Source organism: Vitis vinifera, chromosome 6, assembly GCF_030704535.1.
Source record: "Vitis vinifera cultivar Pinot Noir 40024 chromosome 6, ASM3070453v1".
Classification (NCBI taxonomy): domain Eukaryota; kingdom Viridiplantae; phylum Streptophyta; class Magnoliopsida; order Vitales; family Vitaceae; genus Vitis; species Vitis vinifera.
Window position 1 is genome coordinate 6074289 of NC_081810.1, and position 19003 is coordinate 6093291.

At 34.4% G+C, this 19003-nt stretch overlaps 1 protein-coding gene across 1 annotated transcript; it reads right to left on the reverse strand.

Annotated features, from left to right (window-relative positions):
• Positions 1-870: 870 nt before the first annotated feature.
• LOC100248460 (uncharacterized) lies at positions 871-1865 on the reverse strand. The gene is made up of 2 exons (XM_002283138.5): positions 1335-1865; positions 871-1242 (listed from the first exon to the last, which is right to left on the reverse strand). The coding sequence occupies exons 1-2, from the start codon at positions 1695-1697 to the stop codon at positions 1078-1080; spliced, it is 528 nt and encodes a 175-aa protein (XP_002283174.1). The 5' UTR covers positions 1698-1865; the 3' UTR covers positions 871-1077.
• Positions 1866-19003: the final 17138 nt, after the last annotated feature.

The window sequence follows — 19003 nt, forward strand, 5'->3', positions numbered from 1 at the left end:
GGGTAAGATAATAATGCGAGGATGGTAGAGAGTAGAGTGATTGTAGCTGGATTTGAAAGTGGAATAGAGCACACTATTGAATCAAAAACCTTAACTGTTAAACATGTTTTGGGAATGAATATCTGTGGTTAAATCCAAAGCCCATTTTCCTCCAAAGGGGGGTTAGAAAAAAAAAATGAGAATGCTATTTTGGGGGCAAAATTATTTCTTTGAAATTTCTGGATTTGGGGTTTGTCAAACCTGTTAGAGGTGTCAACTTAGCTTAGGAGTGTGGCTTTGATGGCTCAAAATCTGAATCAACAATTGAAGTCTGTTCTGCAAATTGGAAGAGCCAAGTATTACAGGTATCTTATAGATGCTACATCTTCTTGCTTTCCCTACATCTTTCCATAATAATGTTGAGTCAAATAATGACTGTTGCTAAACACAAGTTTGTAGGGAGGTTAAACCAGTTAGCCAATTTTGATGCATGTCTCGTTTAAATTAACTTGAAAATTCAGGTCTTGCATTCCAGTACTCAAGGTCTCTCAGATGCCACAAACAAATATTGATTTTCAGGATGGTTGGAAAAAGCCATGAATCACAAGTTGATATGAATTTTGTGGGAATGATAGTTTTTCAGATATTTTGTAAATAAAAGTTTGTTTAGGAATTAAAATGTTTTTAATATATATTTTTTTATATTTTTAAAAATAATTTTTACATGTGGTGCTTAATTTTTATTTATTTTTCATATTTATATAATTATTTTTAAAAACAATCATTAAAAAAATGAAGTGAAAACAACTGAATGACTTTATTTGAAAACAGTTACAGCAGGTAGCCTCCCAATCAAATTTGTCTTGCTGCAAAAGTACTAATTCAGATATCTGTGTTCTCAAAGAGGAAGGCCTCAACAGTTCATAACAATTTCATAAAATTCTAATTAATCTCCAAAAATGACCCAAGAATTTGTTTTTTCTTTTGTCGTATGAACTTCACAGAATACATTGCACAATTCTCTACCATTTCTTAAGGATGGCAAAACTAGTGGTACAGAGACATCAAGAAGCTTACACAGAATCTCTCTTTTGAATTCTAATCATCACCACTCTCTTCATCAATCTTCTGCCCAAAACCCCTTGGCCCAGCTCTAGCTCTCACCTTCCTCTTCTTCCCATTCTTCTTCTTGGCTGACTCTTCTTTCTCAAACTTCTCCTTCTCCCTCTTCTGCAAGAAATCTGACACAGCTATGTATATAACCTGAAAAACCCCAATCATAATTTCAGCCAAAAACTACAAGAACCCATCAATTCCGACCAAAAACATGAGCAAATTTCAGAAATTTACTTTACCCCTATAGTGAGAATAGTGAGAGCAACAAAAGCAACGAAGAGAAGAGCCGATATAACGGTGGAGACACCCTCATCACTAGTGGACACTATCTGCTGGGAATTCTCAAGTGGGGTCACCTCTGAAGGCAAAGCATCTTCAGATACAGCGGATATTCTCCAAAGTTGGGTGCTTTTCTGAGGAATTGCATGAGGCGGGTGGTGAAAATTGATGGTTTTCTTTCGAGGGGTAGTGGTTCGTAAGGCAAGAAGTGGGATGAATGGCAGAGATGAATTGTGGATGTGAAGCGAATTGGGAGGTTTTGAGTTGAAAATGGAGGGGAAAGGCAGTGGAGATAGAGATCCACATACAGATGCAGAAGCCATGGTTCACCTACTTCCACTTTCTCTCTCTCTCTCTCTATCCCTGCTCAACTTGCAGAAGTGCTGACTCTATAGAAGGGGAATCTTAGGGTACTTTTTGAATGTACAGTAATTTCTGTATAAGCTTGTGATTATTGATTGCCATAACCATCAGAACCTCATGATGACCCCATAATAAAATAAAATAAATTAAAATAAAAAAACCTCTTTATTTAATCCTTTAACTCTAGGGGGTTGCAGGTTTAGTGATTGTGCTCCACAAGAATGTGACCAAGCCTAGATGAGGCCCATGACAGTTTTCAAATGAGAACAACAGCCCAAGTCCTGGTAACATGGCACCTTGCAACATTAGATTGGGCCTTTAAAGGCCCAAAAATGAACAAAATGTGTTCGGCTCCCTTCTCGGTAAGCGTTGAAAACGCACCATCAATTAAGTGACGTCACATATGCACTTTCAATGTCTTGGTTTTGGTACCGTATCTCATTTCCTTAATCTCATTGATACTAAATGGTCGGATATTTTACTACCTTAAATAATTTAGTGTATATCTCGTAGCAGTGTATGCCAGTTGGCTTTCATGCCACTTGGTCCCTCCTCACATGGCGCCTCTTCATCATTGGACCCTACTTACTAAAAATTATGCCCTTTATTCTCCATCGTCCCATATGCCATGCCAACTACAAACACCCTAAATCAAACAAAATATCAACATAACCCCCACCCAAGCTTACATGCTCATGCCTAACTAATGTATATTACTAACGAAAAATGTCTTTTAATAAAAATTTGAATGTTTAATAAAATTAAAAAATATATTTATTTTTAAAATTTTATTAAAATGACATAGAATAGACATATAGAAATTTTTGAAGACAGATCGTTATACCCGGATATCTTCATTAAAATCTAGATTGTTATAAATGAATAAAAATAATGAAAAATCATGTAATCATACATCAACTAACAAAAATATGATATTTTAGAATTTTGTTTTTTGTATTTTAATTTTAGTGTAAAATGGAAAAAAATATTGTCTATTTATGCACTCCAATAATGCTTTCAAATTCGTTCTATAATTACCCTCAAAAGTAAAAGACAAAGTACACATCAATTTAATATCATATTGACAAGTACATGTATAATTTATTTTTATTATTTCTCTTATATCAATATATCTCACTTACCACTTACCTCCTTCTCCATTTTTTTTCCTCTCTTCCCATCATAATATGTTGTCACCTATTATAGTTTTTATTATTAGTTTTCTCTTTTTCCTTTATATTCTTTTTAATATGCTCATATATTTTCTCATAAAACTTCTTTAATTTTTTTATTTTTTTACTCTCTAATTTCTCCATATTTATTGATTTTAATTATTTTTTGACATATTAAAATTAAAATGATAATATATAATAAATAGTTAATATAACAAATTAAATAAAAAACAAAAATATATAATGAACAAAAATGAAAATATTATTCCACAAATAACATACTTGATGATTTTAAATATTAATTATAATAATACATTTGATAAATTAGGGTTTAAATTTAAATATTTTATTTTATTATTTAGAGGTTTATGATATAAGTTTTTTTATATTAATACTAAACAAAAAATTTATTTATTTGTAAATTCTTTCACATGTAAAAGTAAAAATATATTTGTAATACTATTTTATTATTTACATAATTTTTCTTTTAATTTTCATTTTAAATTTATCATATCAAAATCACAATAAGTGATGGTGTTTTTATCATTTTTCCTATGATTTTAATTTGATTATGAATCTAACATTTTGTTTGGTTAAAATCTTTAATTTTTAACTATAAAATATAAAAGAAAATATAATTTTCATAAAAAAATTGAATATAACCTTTTATATTAATTTCATAAAAAATAGGTACATCCTTAAAAAAAAAAAAAAAAAAGAAGGTAAATTCATGCTTAGAGGAATCAGAACCATTATCATACTTATCATGGTGTATATTTTCCTTTGGAATCCTCAACAAGTAATTGGAAGTCCTCACCCAACCCAAAACGAACTTTGGAATCCTAGGTATAGCCATTCTTAGAAGAACCAAGACCCTTATCTCCATTCTCATGACTCATATATATCTTTAGGAACCTTCGAGAAGGAATTGGAGGTTGTTTCCCACCCTATAATAGACATTGGAACCCAAGATACATATAAAGATAATTTGGTACATTATTTACAAAATTTGGTACATCTTTTACAAAATTTAACACATTCTTAAAACAATTTGGTACATCCAATCCATGAGCTACTAGGACCTCTATATTTATTATCCATGGCTCATTTATTTCTTTAAAGATCTTTAGAGGTTGTTCTTTACTTTGAAATGAACTTTTGAACTCAAGGTACATCCTTAAGGAAAGTTGGTACATCGTTAAGAAATTTTGGTACATCTAATCCTTGGGCTATCGAGATCTCTATCTATCTTCCCATGGTCCAATTATCCTTTAAGGACCCTCAAGTAGCAATTGAAGGTCATTCCCCACCTCGGAACAAACTTTGGCACTCTTGTTACATTTTTTACAAAATTTGATATATCATTTACAAAATTTGGTACATCATTCACAAAATTTGATGCATCCTTAAAAATATTTGGCACATCCAATCCTTGAACTATCGAAACCTCTATTTAATTACTCATGATTCGTTTATTCCCTTAGGGATCTTTGGAAAGTGATTGGAGGTTATTTGCTACTTCGAAACGAACTTTGGAACCTTAGGTACATCCTTGAGAAAATTTGATACATCCAATCCTTGAGCTAATGAGACACCTATCTCATTTTCCATGGTCCATTTCTTCATTTGGAGACCCTCAAGAAGTGATTGGAGGTAGTTCCTCACCTCGGAAAGCACTTTGGCAACTTTGGTACATCCTCCACAAAATTTGGTACATCCTTAAAAAAATTTGATACATCCAATCCTTGAGCTACCGAGACCTCTATCTTATTACCCATGGTCTGTTTATTCCTTTAAGGATCTTTGGAAAGTGATTGGAAGTCATTCCCTACTTTGAAACAAACTTTGCAGCCCTAGGTACATCCTTAAGAAAATTTGATACATCTAGTCCTTAAACTATCGAGACACCTATTTTCCATCACAAGGCCCATTTATTTATCTGGACAACCTTAGGAAGTGATTGGAGGTAGTTCCCTACTTCAGAACAGACTTTGACCCTCTTGGTACATCCTTTATAAAATTTGGTACATCTTTCACAAAATTTGTTATATCCTTAAAAATATTTGGTACATCCAATTCTTGAGTTAATGACACCCCTATCTTATTACCCATAGTCTGTTTATTCTTTTAGCGATTTTTGGAAAGTGATTGGAGGTTGTTCCCTATTTCGAAACGGACTTTGGAACCCCAAGTACATCCTTGAGAAAATTTGATACAACCAATCCTTAAGCTAACGAGACACCTATCTCCCTTTCCATGGTCTATTTCTTCATTTGGAGACCCTTGGGAAGTGATTGGTGGTCATTCCCCACCTCAAAATGGACTTTGGCACCCTTCATACATCACTTTCAAAATTTGGTACATTCAATCTTAAACTACTGGAACCCTTATCTTATTACCCATGGTTCGTTCATTCCTTTAGGGATATTTGAAAAGTGATTGGAGGTCGTCCCCTACTCCAAAATATACTTTGGAACCCTATGTACATCCTTAAGAAAATTTGATACATCCAATCTTTGAGCTAACAGGACACCTGTCTTCCTTCCTACGGTTCATTTATCCATTTGGATAGCCTTAGGAAGTGATTGGAGGTTGTTCCCCACTTTAGAACGGACTTTGGCCCCCTTGATACATTCTTTACAAAATTTGGTACACCCTTTATAGAATTTGAAACATCTTTCATAAAATTTGGTATATTCTTAAAAAAATTTGATACATCTAATCTTTGAGCTACTGGAACCCCTATCTTATTACCCATGCTACGTTTATTCCTTAGGGATCTTTGGAAAGTGATTGGAGGTCTTTCCCTACTCCGAAACATACTTTGGAACCCTAGGTACATCCTTGAGAAAATTTGATACATTCAATCCTTGAGCCCACAAGACACCTATCTCCATTTCCATGGTCTATTTCTTCATTTGAAGACCCTCAGGAAGTGATTGGAGGCCATTCACCACCTCGGAACGGACTTTGGAACCCTTCATATATATTTTTCAAAATTTGGTATATCCTTCACAAAATTTGATACATCCTTAAAAAAATTTGGTACATACAATCCTTGAGCTATCGAGACCCTTATCTTATTACCCATGATCCGTTCATTCCTTTAGGGATCTTTGGAAAATGATTGGAGGTCGTCCTCTACTCCAAAATACTCCAAAATAGACTTTGGAACCCGAGATACATCCTTAAGAAAATTTGATACATCCAATCTTTGAGCTAATGAGATACCTATCTTCCTTCCTTCTCATGGTCCATTTATCCATTTGGATAGACTAAGAAAATGATTGGAGGTCATTCCCCATTTCAAAACGGACTTTGGCCTTTTTGGTACATCATTTATAAAATTTGGTACATCCTTAAAAAAATTTGATACAACCGATCTTTGAGCTATCGAGACCCCTATCTTATTTCTCATGCTCCGTTTATTCCTTTAGGGATCTTTGAAAAGTGATTGAAGGTTGTTTCCTACTCCGAAATGGACTTTGGAACCCTATGTACATCCTTAAGAAATTTAATACATCCAATCCTTGAGTTAACGAGACACCTATCTCCCTTTTCATGGTCCATTTCTTCATTTGAAGACCCTCAAGAAGTGTGATTAGAGGTCATTCCCTACTTCAGAATGGACTTTGGCACTTTTGATACATCCTTTACAAAATTTGGTACATTCATAAAAAAATTTAGTACATCTAATCCTTGAGCTACTAAGACTCTTATCTTATTACCCATGGATCATTTATTTCTTTAGGGATCTTTGGAAAGTAATTGGATATCGTTCCTTACTCTGAAACAAATTTTAGAACCCTACGTACATTTTTAAAAAAATTTGGTACATCCAATCATTGAGCTAACGAGACACATATTTTTTCCCATCGTGCATTTATTCATTTGGACAACCTTAGGAAGTGATTGGAGGTCGCTTCCCACTTTAAAACGAACTTTGACCCCCTTGGCACATCCTGTACAAAATTTGGTACATTCTTTATAAAATTTGGTACATCCTTTTGTAGACTCTCAATTTTGTCCATTGACACTTGCATGTATCTTGGGGGTGTCGCCCGCACCCGACCTTTGTATGTCACGACCATGGGGCCCTTGTTGGGCTTAATCGGTTTTCAGACCTCACTTGAGTTCACCTATTGTTCAATTTAGTGCAAGCGATTGGTTCATTATGAAATGATATCATGGTCAATTCTTTGGTTTGTATCATACTACAGGTTAAAGGTTAAGGTCTCCACACAAACTTCAGTTCAATTGGAGCTTGTTGAAGCCTGTCCAAATCTTGAGCACTCTGGCTTGTTTTAGTCATTTCTCCCTCATCCGAGCTTGGAATTGCGCACCATTTTTTTTTTGTTGGATTCCCTATTCTTCGACAAACATTTATCAAAATTTGAGAATTTTTCTCAACTGGAATGACCGGTTTGTTTTGGCATTCTTGGCACCTTAGGCCCATTTAGATACACCTGACCCGGTAGGTACACTCCTAGGACACTTATACACATGTCCTTAATTTAATTCCCACCTAATTCACCTTGGCACTTGCCACTTAGGTCACCTAGGTAATTTAGATGTTTTTTTGGGCTTAATTCCCTAAAACTAATTTTTTAATTGATTTATTTTTTAGATTAGGAGAGTATTTAACGAGATTTTTTTTGTTTGGATTGCTTGAGATGAATTTTCAATATTAATTGTGTCAATTTGATATTTTGCTTTTTTTATTTTTTTTATTTGTGTATTAGTTTAATATTTAGATTATTGTTACGTGCATGTGATATTTATTTCTTTTTCCTGCTTTATTTATTTATTCATTTACGTATTTATTTTCAGAAAAATGTAGGTGATTAGGAATCTTGCATTATTATTAGTTATTATTATTATTATTATTATTATTACTATGTACTTACTGTATGTTTGGTTTTTATTATTACACTTTTCTTATTTTATTTTTCATTTTTTTATATAGGTTTGTTTACCTTTATTTTATTTTTATTCTTTTAGTTTATTAAAAAAAAGAAAAAAAAATGGGGAACCAGTGGACAGCATGGGAGGAGGGAGAGAGAGAGAGGTTGGATTTTTTGCTGAAAATTAAAAGGCTTTGATGGGAAAAAAAAAGGGTAGATTACAAGAAATGGAAAAAGGGGAGCTGGGTGAGAATCTTATTAGAGAATAAAAGGGAAATCAAAAGGAAAAATTTGAGAGGGAGGTTACCAATGAGCTGCATGGAGAAGAGACATGGGCCATTTTCAAGAGGGAATGAAGAGGTTTTCAAGAGAGTGAAATAAAAATGAGGCTTAGGAGATAAGAAAAGGGAGTTTGAGAAGAGAAGTTAGGAAGGTTTTGAAGAGGAACAGATTCGGGGAGGTGAAGAAAAGAGAAAGAGAACAAAGAACAAAGAGAGAAAAGAACGTTTCAGAGAGTAAGAGAGGAGATTGGAAATAAAAAGAAAAAAAATAGAGAAGATGGGAGAATTTTAGTTAGTTCTTGGGACTTGGAGAAAGAGAACTTACCGGTCTTTGAAGAATGAAATAGGTGTTCTCAGGTATGATCACTGTAACTCTTACATTCATTTCCGTTTATGAATTCTATTGATTATAGACTGATGTTGGATTTGGAATTGTTTTATTTTATATCATGCTCTTGGGATTTCAGTTGAGAATTGATGTCCACTTTTATATTGAAAATGGTTCGTTTATCTGTTTTCTCTTGCGATCATGCTCTATTTTAGGATTTTTTTTTTTTTTTTTCGTTTCTATTGAATATACGATCCTTTTGTGGTTTTGTTGGGATCCTTGCCCAGGTTGAGTCACTACCCGACGTCTGTCAGTTCAATAGCTTTTCCAAGTATTTAACCTACTGTTGGATCAAGCTGGGTGTATGGGTTAACACTGAGGGTCTCCAAAAAGCCCGCGGCCTGCTTTAGGCCTGGCCTGGCCCAAGCCCGCTCTGCCCGAGCCCGTTTCTGGGCGGGCCGACCCGGCCCGTAGGCCCGCCTCTTTAAAAAAAAACTACAAAAATAAAAAGTATTAAAAAAAATATTCATTTCAAAATTTTATTCATTGAATGTATAATTACATTTGAAAATGTGGGAAAAGTTTACATCACTACAAAATAAATACATTCCAACTAGGTTGGCACCTATTTATTTGTCAATCATCTGTATTTTTCAACCACAAAAAATAAAAATAAAAATATAATATACATTTAGTCATTATTTTCTGGCGGTGATGGCGAACTATCATGCATCCATGAAGATCTTGATAATTTTAAAGATTCCAAATCGGCAAGCATCTCTGTTTCTCGAATGGAATCGTACATCCTTTTATTTGCTATTTCCCAATCTTTCACACATATCCCTACTTCAATAACATCTAGCGCTAAGTTGCATCGTTTTTTACTAACTACTCTTCCACATGCACTAAAAGCAGCTTCTGATGCAACTGTACTCACAGGAACTGTTAGTACATCACGAGCAATTATAGAAAGCACAGGATATTTGTATTGATGTGATTTCCACCATATTAAAATATCAAAATCTTCTTGATTTTCAAATGAAATTATATCAGTATTAAGATATTTATCTAAATCAGATGTATTATTTGGAGAACTATTTGTTGTCTTTTTTTGACTTTTCAACATTTCTAGAGCTCCTTTATAAAAAGATGAGGAGTTTGTAGATGTAAGTGGTAATTTAATAGTTTTAATATCATTACCATATTTTTCTTTATAATAGTTATATAAATTATATAATAATGAATTTATTTTATTTTTAATTTCTTCAATTTTTATTTGGTCATTAAAATAAATAATTGTTAACCATTCATCTAAAGCTTCAAATTTCAATCTAGGGTCCACAATTAAAGCAATATAAAAAATTAAAGGTATTTCTCCCCAATATTTTCTAAATTTTTCTATCATTGCAAATATTGTATCATTAAATATTTCAAAACTTAAATATTTTTTAAGTACAATAAAAATATTAGTAATTTGCATAATAACTCGATTTGAAGTTGGATAATATACACCACAAAAAATGTTTGTTGAAGTATCAAAAATTTCAAAAAGATCTCTTAAAAGATCCACAATATGCCAATCATAATCATTTAATGCATAAATATCTGCTTCACAATCATTGTTAATTAATTGTATTTCATATAATTCGACTCCTTTTCTATATTTTGTAATATTTTGTAAAAGTTTATATGTGGAATTCCATCTAATGGCCATATCCAAATTTATATTTTTTCTTTTCATATTTAACATTTTGCAACAATAAAAAAATAAATCATGTTTTGCTTGAGAACTATTAATACTATATGCAATGCCTCTAATTTTTTCTAATGTACTATCAACATTTTTTAATCCATCCTTTACAATTAAATTTAAAATATGTGCACAACAACGCACATGAAATATTTTAGCATGATCTTCTTTTACTTGCCAATATTGTTTTAGTCTATGTATTGCTGCATCATTATTAGCAACATTATCTAATGTTATTATCAATATTTTATCACGAATGCCTAAATCTATAATTTCATCATTTATTAAAGATGCTATATTTTTACCACTATGTAGAGCATTTATTAATTTAAATGAAATTATTCTTTTATTTAATTTCCATTCATTATCAATGTAGTGAGCAGTTATACATAAAAAACCAGTGTGAATTAAAGATGTCCAAATATCAGATGTTAAACAAATATTTCCTTCAAAATTTGCAAAAAAAATTTTTAAAATTTCTTTTTGTGTATAAATTTTTTTTTCATAATATCTATTTTAACTGTATTTCCAGACCAACCTTTAAATTGAGGATTAATACCTCGTTGAATTGTTCCTGCAAAATCATGAGTTTCCATCATGTTGAAAGGTTGTTCTGCTCTTATTATATAATCAATCATTTCTTCACGACAGTTAGATTCATCATAAGAAAATGTTTTTAAATTTCCACTTTCATTTTTACCTTATTGCATATAATTTTAATATCTACATTATTTTTAGTTTTACAATTTTCATGATGTCTTTTTAAATGACTTGTGCCTGCATTTGAGCCACCAGTAAGAAATTTATTACAAATTTTACATTTTGCTTTTATTTCTTTTTTATTATTTTATAAAATTATTTCTATTCTATCAAAAAAATTCCATATATTTGAAGTAATTTTTTTGTTTGATGATATTTTATCACATGGACTAGATGAAGAAGCACTTGTCATATTATAATTATTGATAAAATATTATGCCAAAAATAATAAAGTAATAAATATAAAAAAAATGTAACAAAAAAATAAGTAGTAGGGGTAAAGTATGTTACTCAATTAGAGAACCGATGCAGAAATTCCTAGCAAATTTGAACTTTTGGAGCCACCGATGCTTGTTTTGCACCACCAATAATATTATATAATTTGAGGGAAAAATAAAAAAATTTGAAATATTGTAGAATGTGAGAGAAATAGAGAGAATTTGATGAAAAAAATGAAAAGGAAGAAAATGTATTTATAGGAAGGTTAAAAAAAAATTCAAAATTCAAAATAATTGGTCATGTGACTGTTGGAGGCTTAGCTCCAACGGTCACATGGGCTGGAGCTAGGCTCCAACGATCACATGACCGTTGGAGCCTTTAATTTTTTTTTAAAAAAATAATATACTTTATTTTTATATATATATATATATAACTAACTCAATTAATAAACATAAAAAGAATGTAGTTTAGTTGGTTAGAAGCTTAAAGTTTAAACATGAGGAGAGGGGTTCGAATCCCTCACTCTCCCTTCCCTTGGCTTTTTTGAAAGCTATTTTGGCTTAATTCAAAAAGCCCGTCGGCCAGTCCGCCAGCCCACGGGCTCATAGGTCGGGCCCGCGGCCTAGCATTTTAGCATGACCCAGCCAGAGCTGGGCCGCGGGCCTCCTATTTACGGCCCAACCTGGCCCGACCCGCCCGTTGGAGACCCCTGGTTAACACCATTATATCTCTCAGCACCTACCTATACCGCCAATTGTGTCCTTAGTGTGATGGGTCTTTCTTCTTGTCTAAGTGCACCCCAGTGCACTCACTATGCACAACGTGGAATGTGCAAGTTTGGGCTCACATGCAAATTTGATCACTTAGAAACACAGAGTTATTGTCCATTCGTACCATCTCTAGCTGATATGCCAGTTGCTCTCTGTCCTGTGGAATCTTCTATGGGTACACTTACACCCTCATCTTCATCTTCAGATTTGAGGCTAGAATTTATCTCAGGATCTAGCAAGGAATTTCCTTCAACCAGAATGTCCTCTCTTACGAGCAAACCTAGCGGTTCAGTTGGATCATTTCTTAAAAAAATAATGGGCCTGATCATTCTAGTATCCAACAGCCTGGTTTAGTTGCGTTCTGGCTATTATAGTTTGTTCCTTTGTCACCACCCGAGACCGTCACTCCACCGGTGGCTGCGGTGGCTCCCATTGTTGCCATGGCATAGGTGGCATTCCTTCGCCTCAACCAGAGCTCTCTTCTACCACACACCCAGTTCACCTGCATTCCGGAGCTATTGCGGCTTGTTCCTTTGACCTGGGTTGCAGCCTCGCCGATAGCTGTGGTAGCTTTCTTTACCGCCATGGCATGGACGATGCCCCCCTTTGGTCCTCCTTACCGGAACAATCCTAGGTTTGGGGTAGATTTTTTCCTAGGACGAAAGTCTCGCCGATGGTGGCAATATGACCATCTTCCATGCGTCACATGCAGGAGCATGTTTAGTCCATTTGTTTGGCCCCTCTGTCAAAGTTAAAAAAAAAAAAAAAAAAAACTTATAAACTCATTTACTTTATTCATTCTTCTTCATTTTTTATTCTCAAATAACATTTTTACAATCCTTTTTTTTTTTTTTAATTTTTTTATTCAATCTTTAAATTTCAATCTTCAAATAGATTTTTTTTTTTTTTTTAAACTGAATTTTTAATATGCAACCTTTAAATTTCATATTTAAATTCCAAAAGTCAAAATTCCAAAATTTCATTTTTTTAATACCATTATCAAAGTTTATTTTCCAAAATTCTCAAAATTCTAAAATTCCAAAGTTTCATTTTAAATATTATCTTCGAAGTTTTATTTTCAAAATTCCCAAGTTTCCAAAATTCAGAATTTATTCTTTAACTTTCCATTTCCAAAATTCCTGAATTTCCAAATTTAATTCTTTAAGTTTTGGCTACCAAATTTTCCAAAACTCCACAACTCTTAAAATTCCAAGGTTTCCAAAATGCTCAAAATTCCGGATTTAATTTTTTAAAGTTTCCGTTCCCAAAATTTCCAAAATTCTCAAAATTCTGGATTTTATTTTTTTTAAGCTTCCATTTCCAAAATTCTCAAAATTCCGGATTTAATTTTTTTAAGTTTCCATTTCCAAAGTTCCCAAAATTTCAAAATTCCGGATTTAATTTTTTACGTTTCCATTCCCAAAGTTTCCAAAATTCCCAAAATTCTGGATTTAACTTTTTTAGTTTCCGTTCCCAAAGTTTCCAAAATTTCGAAAACTCCGGATTTAATTCTTTAAGTTTCCATGTATGCGACTTTCATGAATTTGGTGGCCTTTAATTGATCAAATTCATTTGATTTTTTTTTAATGGAAAATTATGGAATTTGTGGCTATTAGTGGATGAAAATTCAAGCGAAAAGGGTGTTAAATTGCCAGCTGGAAATTAATAGAATTGGAGTAGCTAAATGTTAGCCACGTAATAAAGTTTCACAACTGCACTTTGGTGGCCACCGGGTAGGGACTAGAGGTTACATATATAGGGTTGGCCATGGCTGAAAATTTTAGTAGATTTGGGGATTGCAAATGTTGTGTGCTTGTGCTTATTGATTTACCATTTTCCGCAACATATGGCTAGGGACCTCAAGTACATATCATTATTCTGATTGTTGATTTCCTATGAATGCCGAATACCAGCTAGAATTATATGAGTCTTGTCATCTATGTAGCTCGGGGGGAATTGACTGATCTTTGACCCATATGCTCCAATGTATCCAATTCACTAGTAGAGACCGGATCTTGGGCCTAGAAAGGTGCTACCTCGCATGAGGTACCTTCCTAATAGGTAACCTGATCTCCGGACCCAGAAATCTAGTTTTGTGGATTGTTTTTTCCTAACTGGAGTCATTGAGGGGTTTTTGTTCTTACTTAATTTTCCCCATTTTAAAAATAAAAATAAAAAGTAAGTGGTGACTCCAAACAAAAACCGTTCCTCATCCGGGATGAATTTCCCAAAACTCGAAAACCGTTTTTTTCACACATTTATTATTTTCAATGGCGAGTTGCACTGGTCGATGGACCGAGGGAGGGTCCACACCTTCGTAAATTTTGGTACATCCTTAAAAAAAATTGGCACATCCAATCCATGAGCTACCGGGACCTCTATATTATTTTCCATGGTTCATTTATTTCTTTAGGGATCTTTGGTAAGTCATTAGAGGTCATTCTCTACTCCGAAAAGAACTTTGAAACCCTAAGTACATCCTTGAGAAAATTTGATACATCCAATCCTTGAGCTAACGGAACCCCTATCTTCCTTCCCATAGTCTATTTATTCATTTGAACACTCTCAAGAAGTGATTGGAGGTCGGTCCCCATTTCAGAACGGACTTTGGCTCCCTTGGTATACCATTTATAAAATTTGGTAAATCATTTACAAAATTTGGTACATCCTTAAAAAAAAAAATTGGTACATCCAATCCTTAAGCTATCATGACCCTTATCTTATTACCCATGGTCCGTTTATTCTTGTAGGGATCTTTGGGAAGTAATTAGATGTACCAAATTTTCTTAAGAATGTACCTAGGGTTCCAAAGCTCATTTCAGAATAGAGAATGACCTCCAATCACATCCCAAATATCACTAAAGAAATAAACGAACCACGGGTAATAAGATAAGGGTCTTAGTAGATCAAGGATTGGATGTACCAAATTTTTTTAAGGATTTACAAAATTTATTAAATTATGTACCAAATTTTGTAAAAGATGTACCAAGGAGGCCAAAGTCCGTTATGAAGTAAGGAATGACCTCTAATCACTTCCTAAGGTTGTCCAAAGGAATAAATGGACGATAGGAAGGAAGATAGATGTCCCGTTAGCTCAAGGATTGGATATATCAAATTTTCTTAAGGATATACCTAAAGTTCCAAAGTCTATTTCGGAGTAGAGAACGACCTCCAATCAATTTTCAAAGATCCCTAAAGGAATGAACTAACCATGGGTAATAAGCTAGGGGCCTTGGTGCCTTAAGGATTGGATATACCAATTTTTTTTAAGGATATACCAAATTTTGTGAAGGATGTACTAAATTTTGTAAAGAATGTACCAAATTTTGTAAAGTATATACCAAGGTTGCCAAAGTCCTTTCTAAGGTGGGGAACGACCTCCGATCACTTCCCAAGGATCTCCAAAAGAAGAAATGGATTATAGGAATGGACACAGGTGTCCAATTAGCGCAATGATTGGATGTATCAAAATTTTTAAAGGATGTACCTAGGGTTTTAAAGTCCATTTCGAAGTAGGAAACAACCTTCAATCAATTTTCAAAGATCCCTAAAAAAATAAATGAACTATGGGTAAGAAGATAAAGGTTTTGGTAGCTTAATAATTGGATGTACCAAATTTTGTAAAGGGTGTACCAAAGGTGCCAAAGTTCGTTCCGAGGTGGGGAACAACCTCCAATCATTTTCCGAGGGTCTCCAAATGCAGAAATGGACCATGAGAAGGGAGATAGGTGTCATGTTAGCTCAAGGATTGGATGTATCAAATTTCTCAAGGATATACCTAGGGTTCCAAAGTCTATTTTGGAGTAGGGAATCACCTCCAATCAGTTCCCAAAGATCCCCAAAGGAATAAATGAACCATGGGTAATAAGATAGGGGCCCTAGTAGCTCAACAATTGGATGTACCAAATTTAAAAATGTATCAAATTTTTTCAAAGATGTACCAAAATTTGTAAATGATGTACCAAGGGTGCTAAGCTCCATTTTGAGGTGGAGAACAACCTCCATTCACTTCTCGATGGTCTCCAAAGGAAGAAATGAACCATAAGAAGGGAGATAGGTGTCCAATTAGCTTAATGATTGAATGTATCAAATTTTCTCAATGATGTACTTAAGGTTCCAAGGTCCGTTTTAGAGTAGGGAATGACCTCAAATCACTTTCCAAATATCCATAAAGGAATAAACGAACAATAGGTAATAAGATAAGGGTTCTAGTAGTTCAAGGATTGGATGTACCAAATTTTTTTAAGGATGTACCAAATTTTGTGAAGAATGTACCGAATTTTGTAAATGATGTACCAAGGGTGCCAAAGTCCATTCCGAGGTGGGGAATAACCTCCAATCACTTCCCGAGGGTCTCCAAAGGAAGAAATGGAGCATGGAAAGAGAGATATATGTCCCGTTAGCTCAATGATTGGATGTATCAAATTTTGTTATGGATGTGCCTAGGGTTCCAAAGTCCGTTTCAGAGTAGGGAACAACCTTCAATTATTTTCCAAAGATCCCTAAAGGAATAAACAAACCATGGGTAATAAGATAGGGGTCCCGGTTAGGAATGGCAATTTCGCGGGTTTTCCAGGTCACCCGCCCCTATTGGGATGGGTATAGGAACATGGCAATTGGGGATGGGTCGGGTTCATGTTTTTTTTTAAAAACCCGAATTGGGTTCGAGGCGGGGTCGGGTGTAGTTATAATTTGACCCGCCCCGCCTCGCCCCGAATATGAAATTACAACTTTGCCCCCCACTTATAAATATTAGCTTCCTCTCCTCATTTCAGATCTTCTTCTCTCAGTTCTCGTTCCTGTCGACGCTAGGGTTTTTCCTCCCACTTAATGCAAAAATCCATCAGATAATCCATTCGAAAATCCATCAGATATTTGCCTCTTCGTATTCACCATATTTGTGGCCTACCATCCTGGGGTTTTGTGGAGCCATTTGGACAATTTCTTTATTGGGTTTCATCTCAAGGACTACACTATTTTGGAGGCATCGAGGGATTATAAGAGGTTGGTGTATGAGTTTTCAAAGATGGGTTGTTTGAGAAAAAGGGGCATGGGGTGTTCGTCATGCTCTGTGCGATGGCGATGATGTTCTCCGCCTATATTTATGGGGTTCTAGGGTGTGACAGCACATGGGTTCATATCGCTAGTGGCGTGTTGATGGGCCTTTTCTGGATTCAGAGTGGGTGGATTGGGCACGATTCTGGGCACTACCAGTGATGATGAATAGGCGTTTGAAGTTTGAACCGCTTTGTGCAGGTGCTGAGTCGGAATTGTTTTGCGGAATTGGAAGATGCTGCTGATGGTCCCGGCGGCATGGGCCAGCACCCGACCCCACCTCGAGAGGTACGGGGATGGGATCCCATTAACCCACCCCGCCTCGGGTATGGGACGGGGATGGGAAATAGATTTATATAATTGGGACGGGAATGAGGTAGGGGTGGCCCTGCCCAAACCCGCCCCGTTGCCAATCCTAGTCCCGGTAGCTCAAGGATTGAGTGTAACAATTTTTTTTTCTTTTTTTTTAAGGATATACCAAATTTTATAAAAAAAAAATGTACCAAATTTTGTAAATGATGTACCAAGGAGGTCAAAGTTCGTTTCGAAGTAGGGAATGACCTCTAATCACTTTCCATGGTTGTCCAAATGAATAAATGGACCATGGGAAGGAAGATATTTGTTATATTAACTATTTGTTATATATTATCATTTTAAGTTTAATATGTCCAAAAAAAAAATTAAAATCAATAAATATGGAGAAATTAGAGAGTAAAAAAAAAATTAAAATTAAAGAAGTTTTATGAGAAATTACATGAGCATATTAAAAAAATATATAAAGGAAAAAGAGAAAAATAGTAATAAAAACTATAATATGTGACTATGGATTACAGTGGACAAAGAGGCAAAAAAAAAAACATTGTGATTATAATAAATGATAAGTAAGAGATATTGATGTGAGAGAAATAATAAAAACAAATGATGTATATACTTGATATTAAATTGGTATATATTTTGTATTTTTTAATCTTTGAGGATAATTGTGAAATGAATTTGAAATCACTATTGAAACGCATGGTAATATTTTTTATTTATTTTACATTAAAATTAAAAAGCAAAAAGTAAAATTCAATGATCTCATAGTTTTTTAGTTAATATACGGTTGCATGATTTAGGATTATGCTACGTGGATATAAATATAATCCATGTCATCAATGCCGCCGGACCGGCTTCAATGGTACTATCGAAAAGTGCGGTTCAGTACAGTAGTGGGACCCATGGACCCTGAAAATAACACATATATTATGCGATGTGATACAATTTTATGGGTTTGAGAGGAAGGTGAAAAAATGCCACGTGGGCAAAACATTGCTACTTGGAATGAGAATAGCGAGCCGGGCCACGTGAGATTTGGCGGTGTTGTCAGGACCAGACCTGATGAGATTATTTCGGGATGTCCACCGTGGGATGTGTTGTTGTGGGGAATTGTGTAAGGATCCAACGGCAGAGGCATTAGGCAGAGGTACTGCTTTGTTGTGCAGCCATAGATCGACACGTTTCACTGAACCAGCTGTTCACCAACACTCTCACTTCCTATTGGCTGGACGGGATGCCTTTAGACCCTTTCACAAGGGCAAAGGGCGGTGCACCAATACTGGCTCTCCCAAAATTACCTTAATACCCTCTAGTGGGGCCCACTCATCCACTCACACCTACTCCCCGGTACCCAATTTCAAAGCAACTTCTGGTGGCACGACCCTCTAATTATTTACTTATTTTAATGTTTAATTAAAAAAAATTAATTAATTTAAATTTAAAAATGACTGGTGAAAAGAATTTTTAAAAATAAAGTAACCTTAAATTAATTATTTTAAATTTTATAAATAAATATAAATTATTAAAATGGGGGTTTTAGTTTATTTTTTGGGGTGGGAGATTAAAAGTTGTAAAAATGCATGGAGTAGGGGTGTTAGGATGGCAACAGGTGGAGAGACAAGGAGGCGAGTAACTAGTGTAGTGTAGACGAGGGATTCGACCAATGATGATAGCAAGATAGATATTTAGAGGATCAAAAATATCTGGCTAAGT

Bases quoted from the DNA above. Each gene is read 5' to 3' on its own strand.
- LOC100248460 (XM_002283138.5), bottom strand. From the start codon at position 1,697: ATGGCTTCTGCATCTGTATGTGGATCTCTATCTCCACTGCCTTTCCCC. The intron at 1,243-1,334 runs GTAAAGTAAATT...GGGGTTTTTCAG, and splicing joins TCACTATTCTCACTATAGGG to GTTATATACATAGCTGTGTC.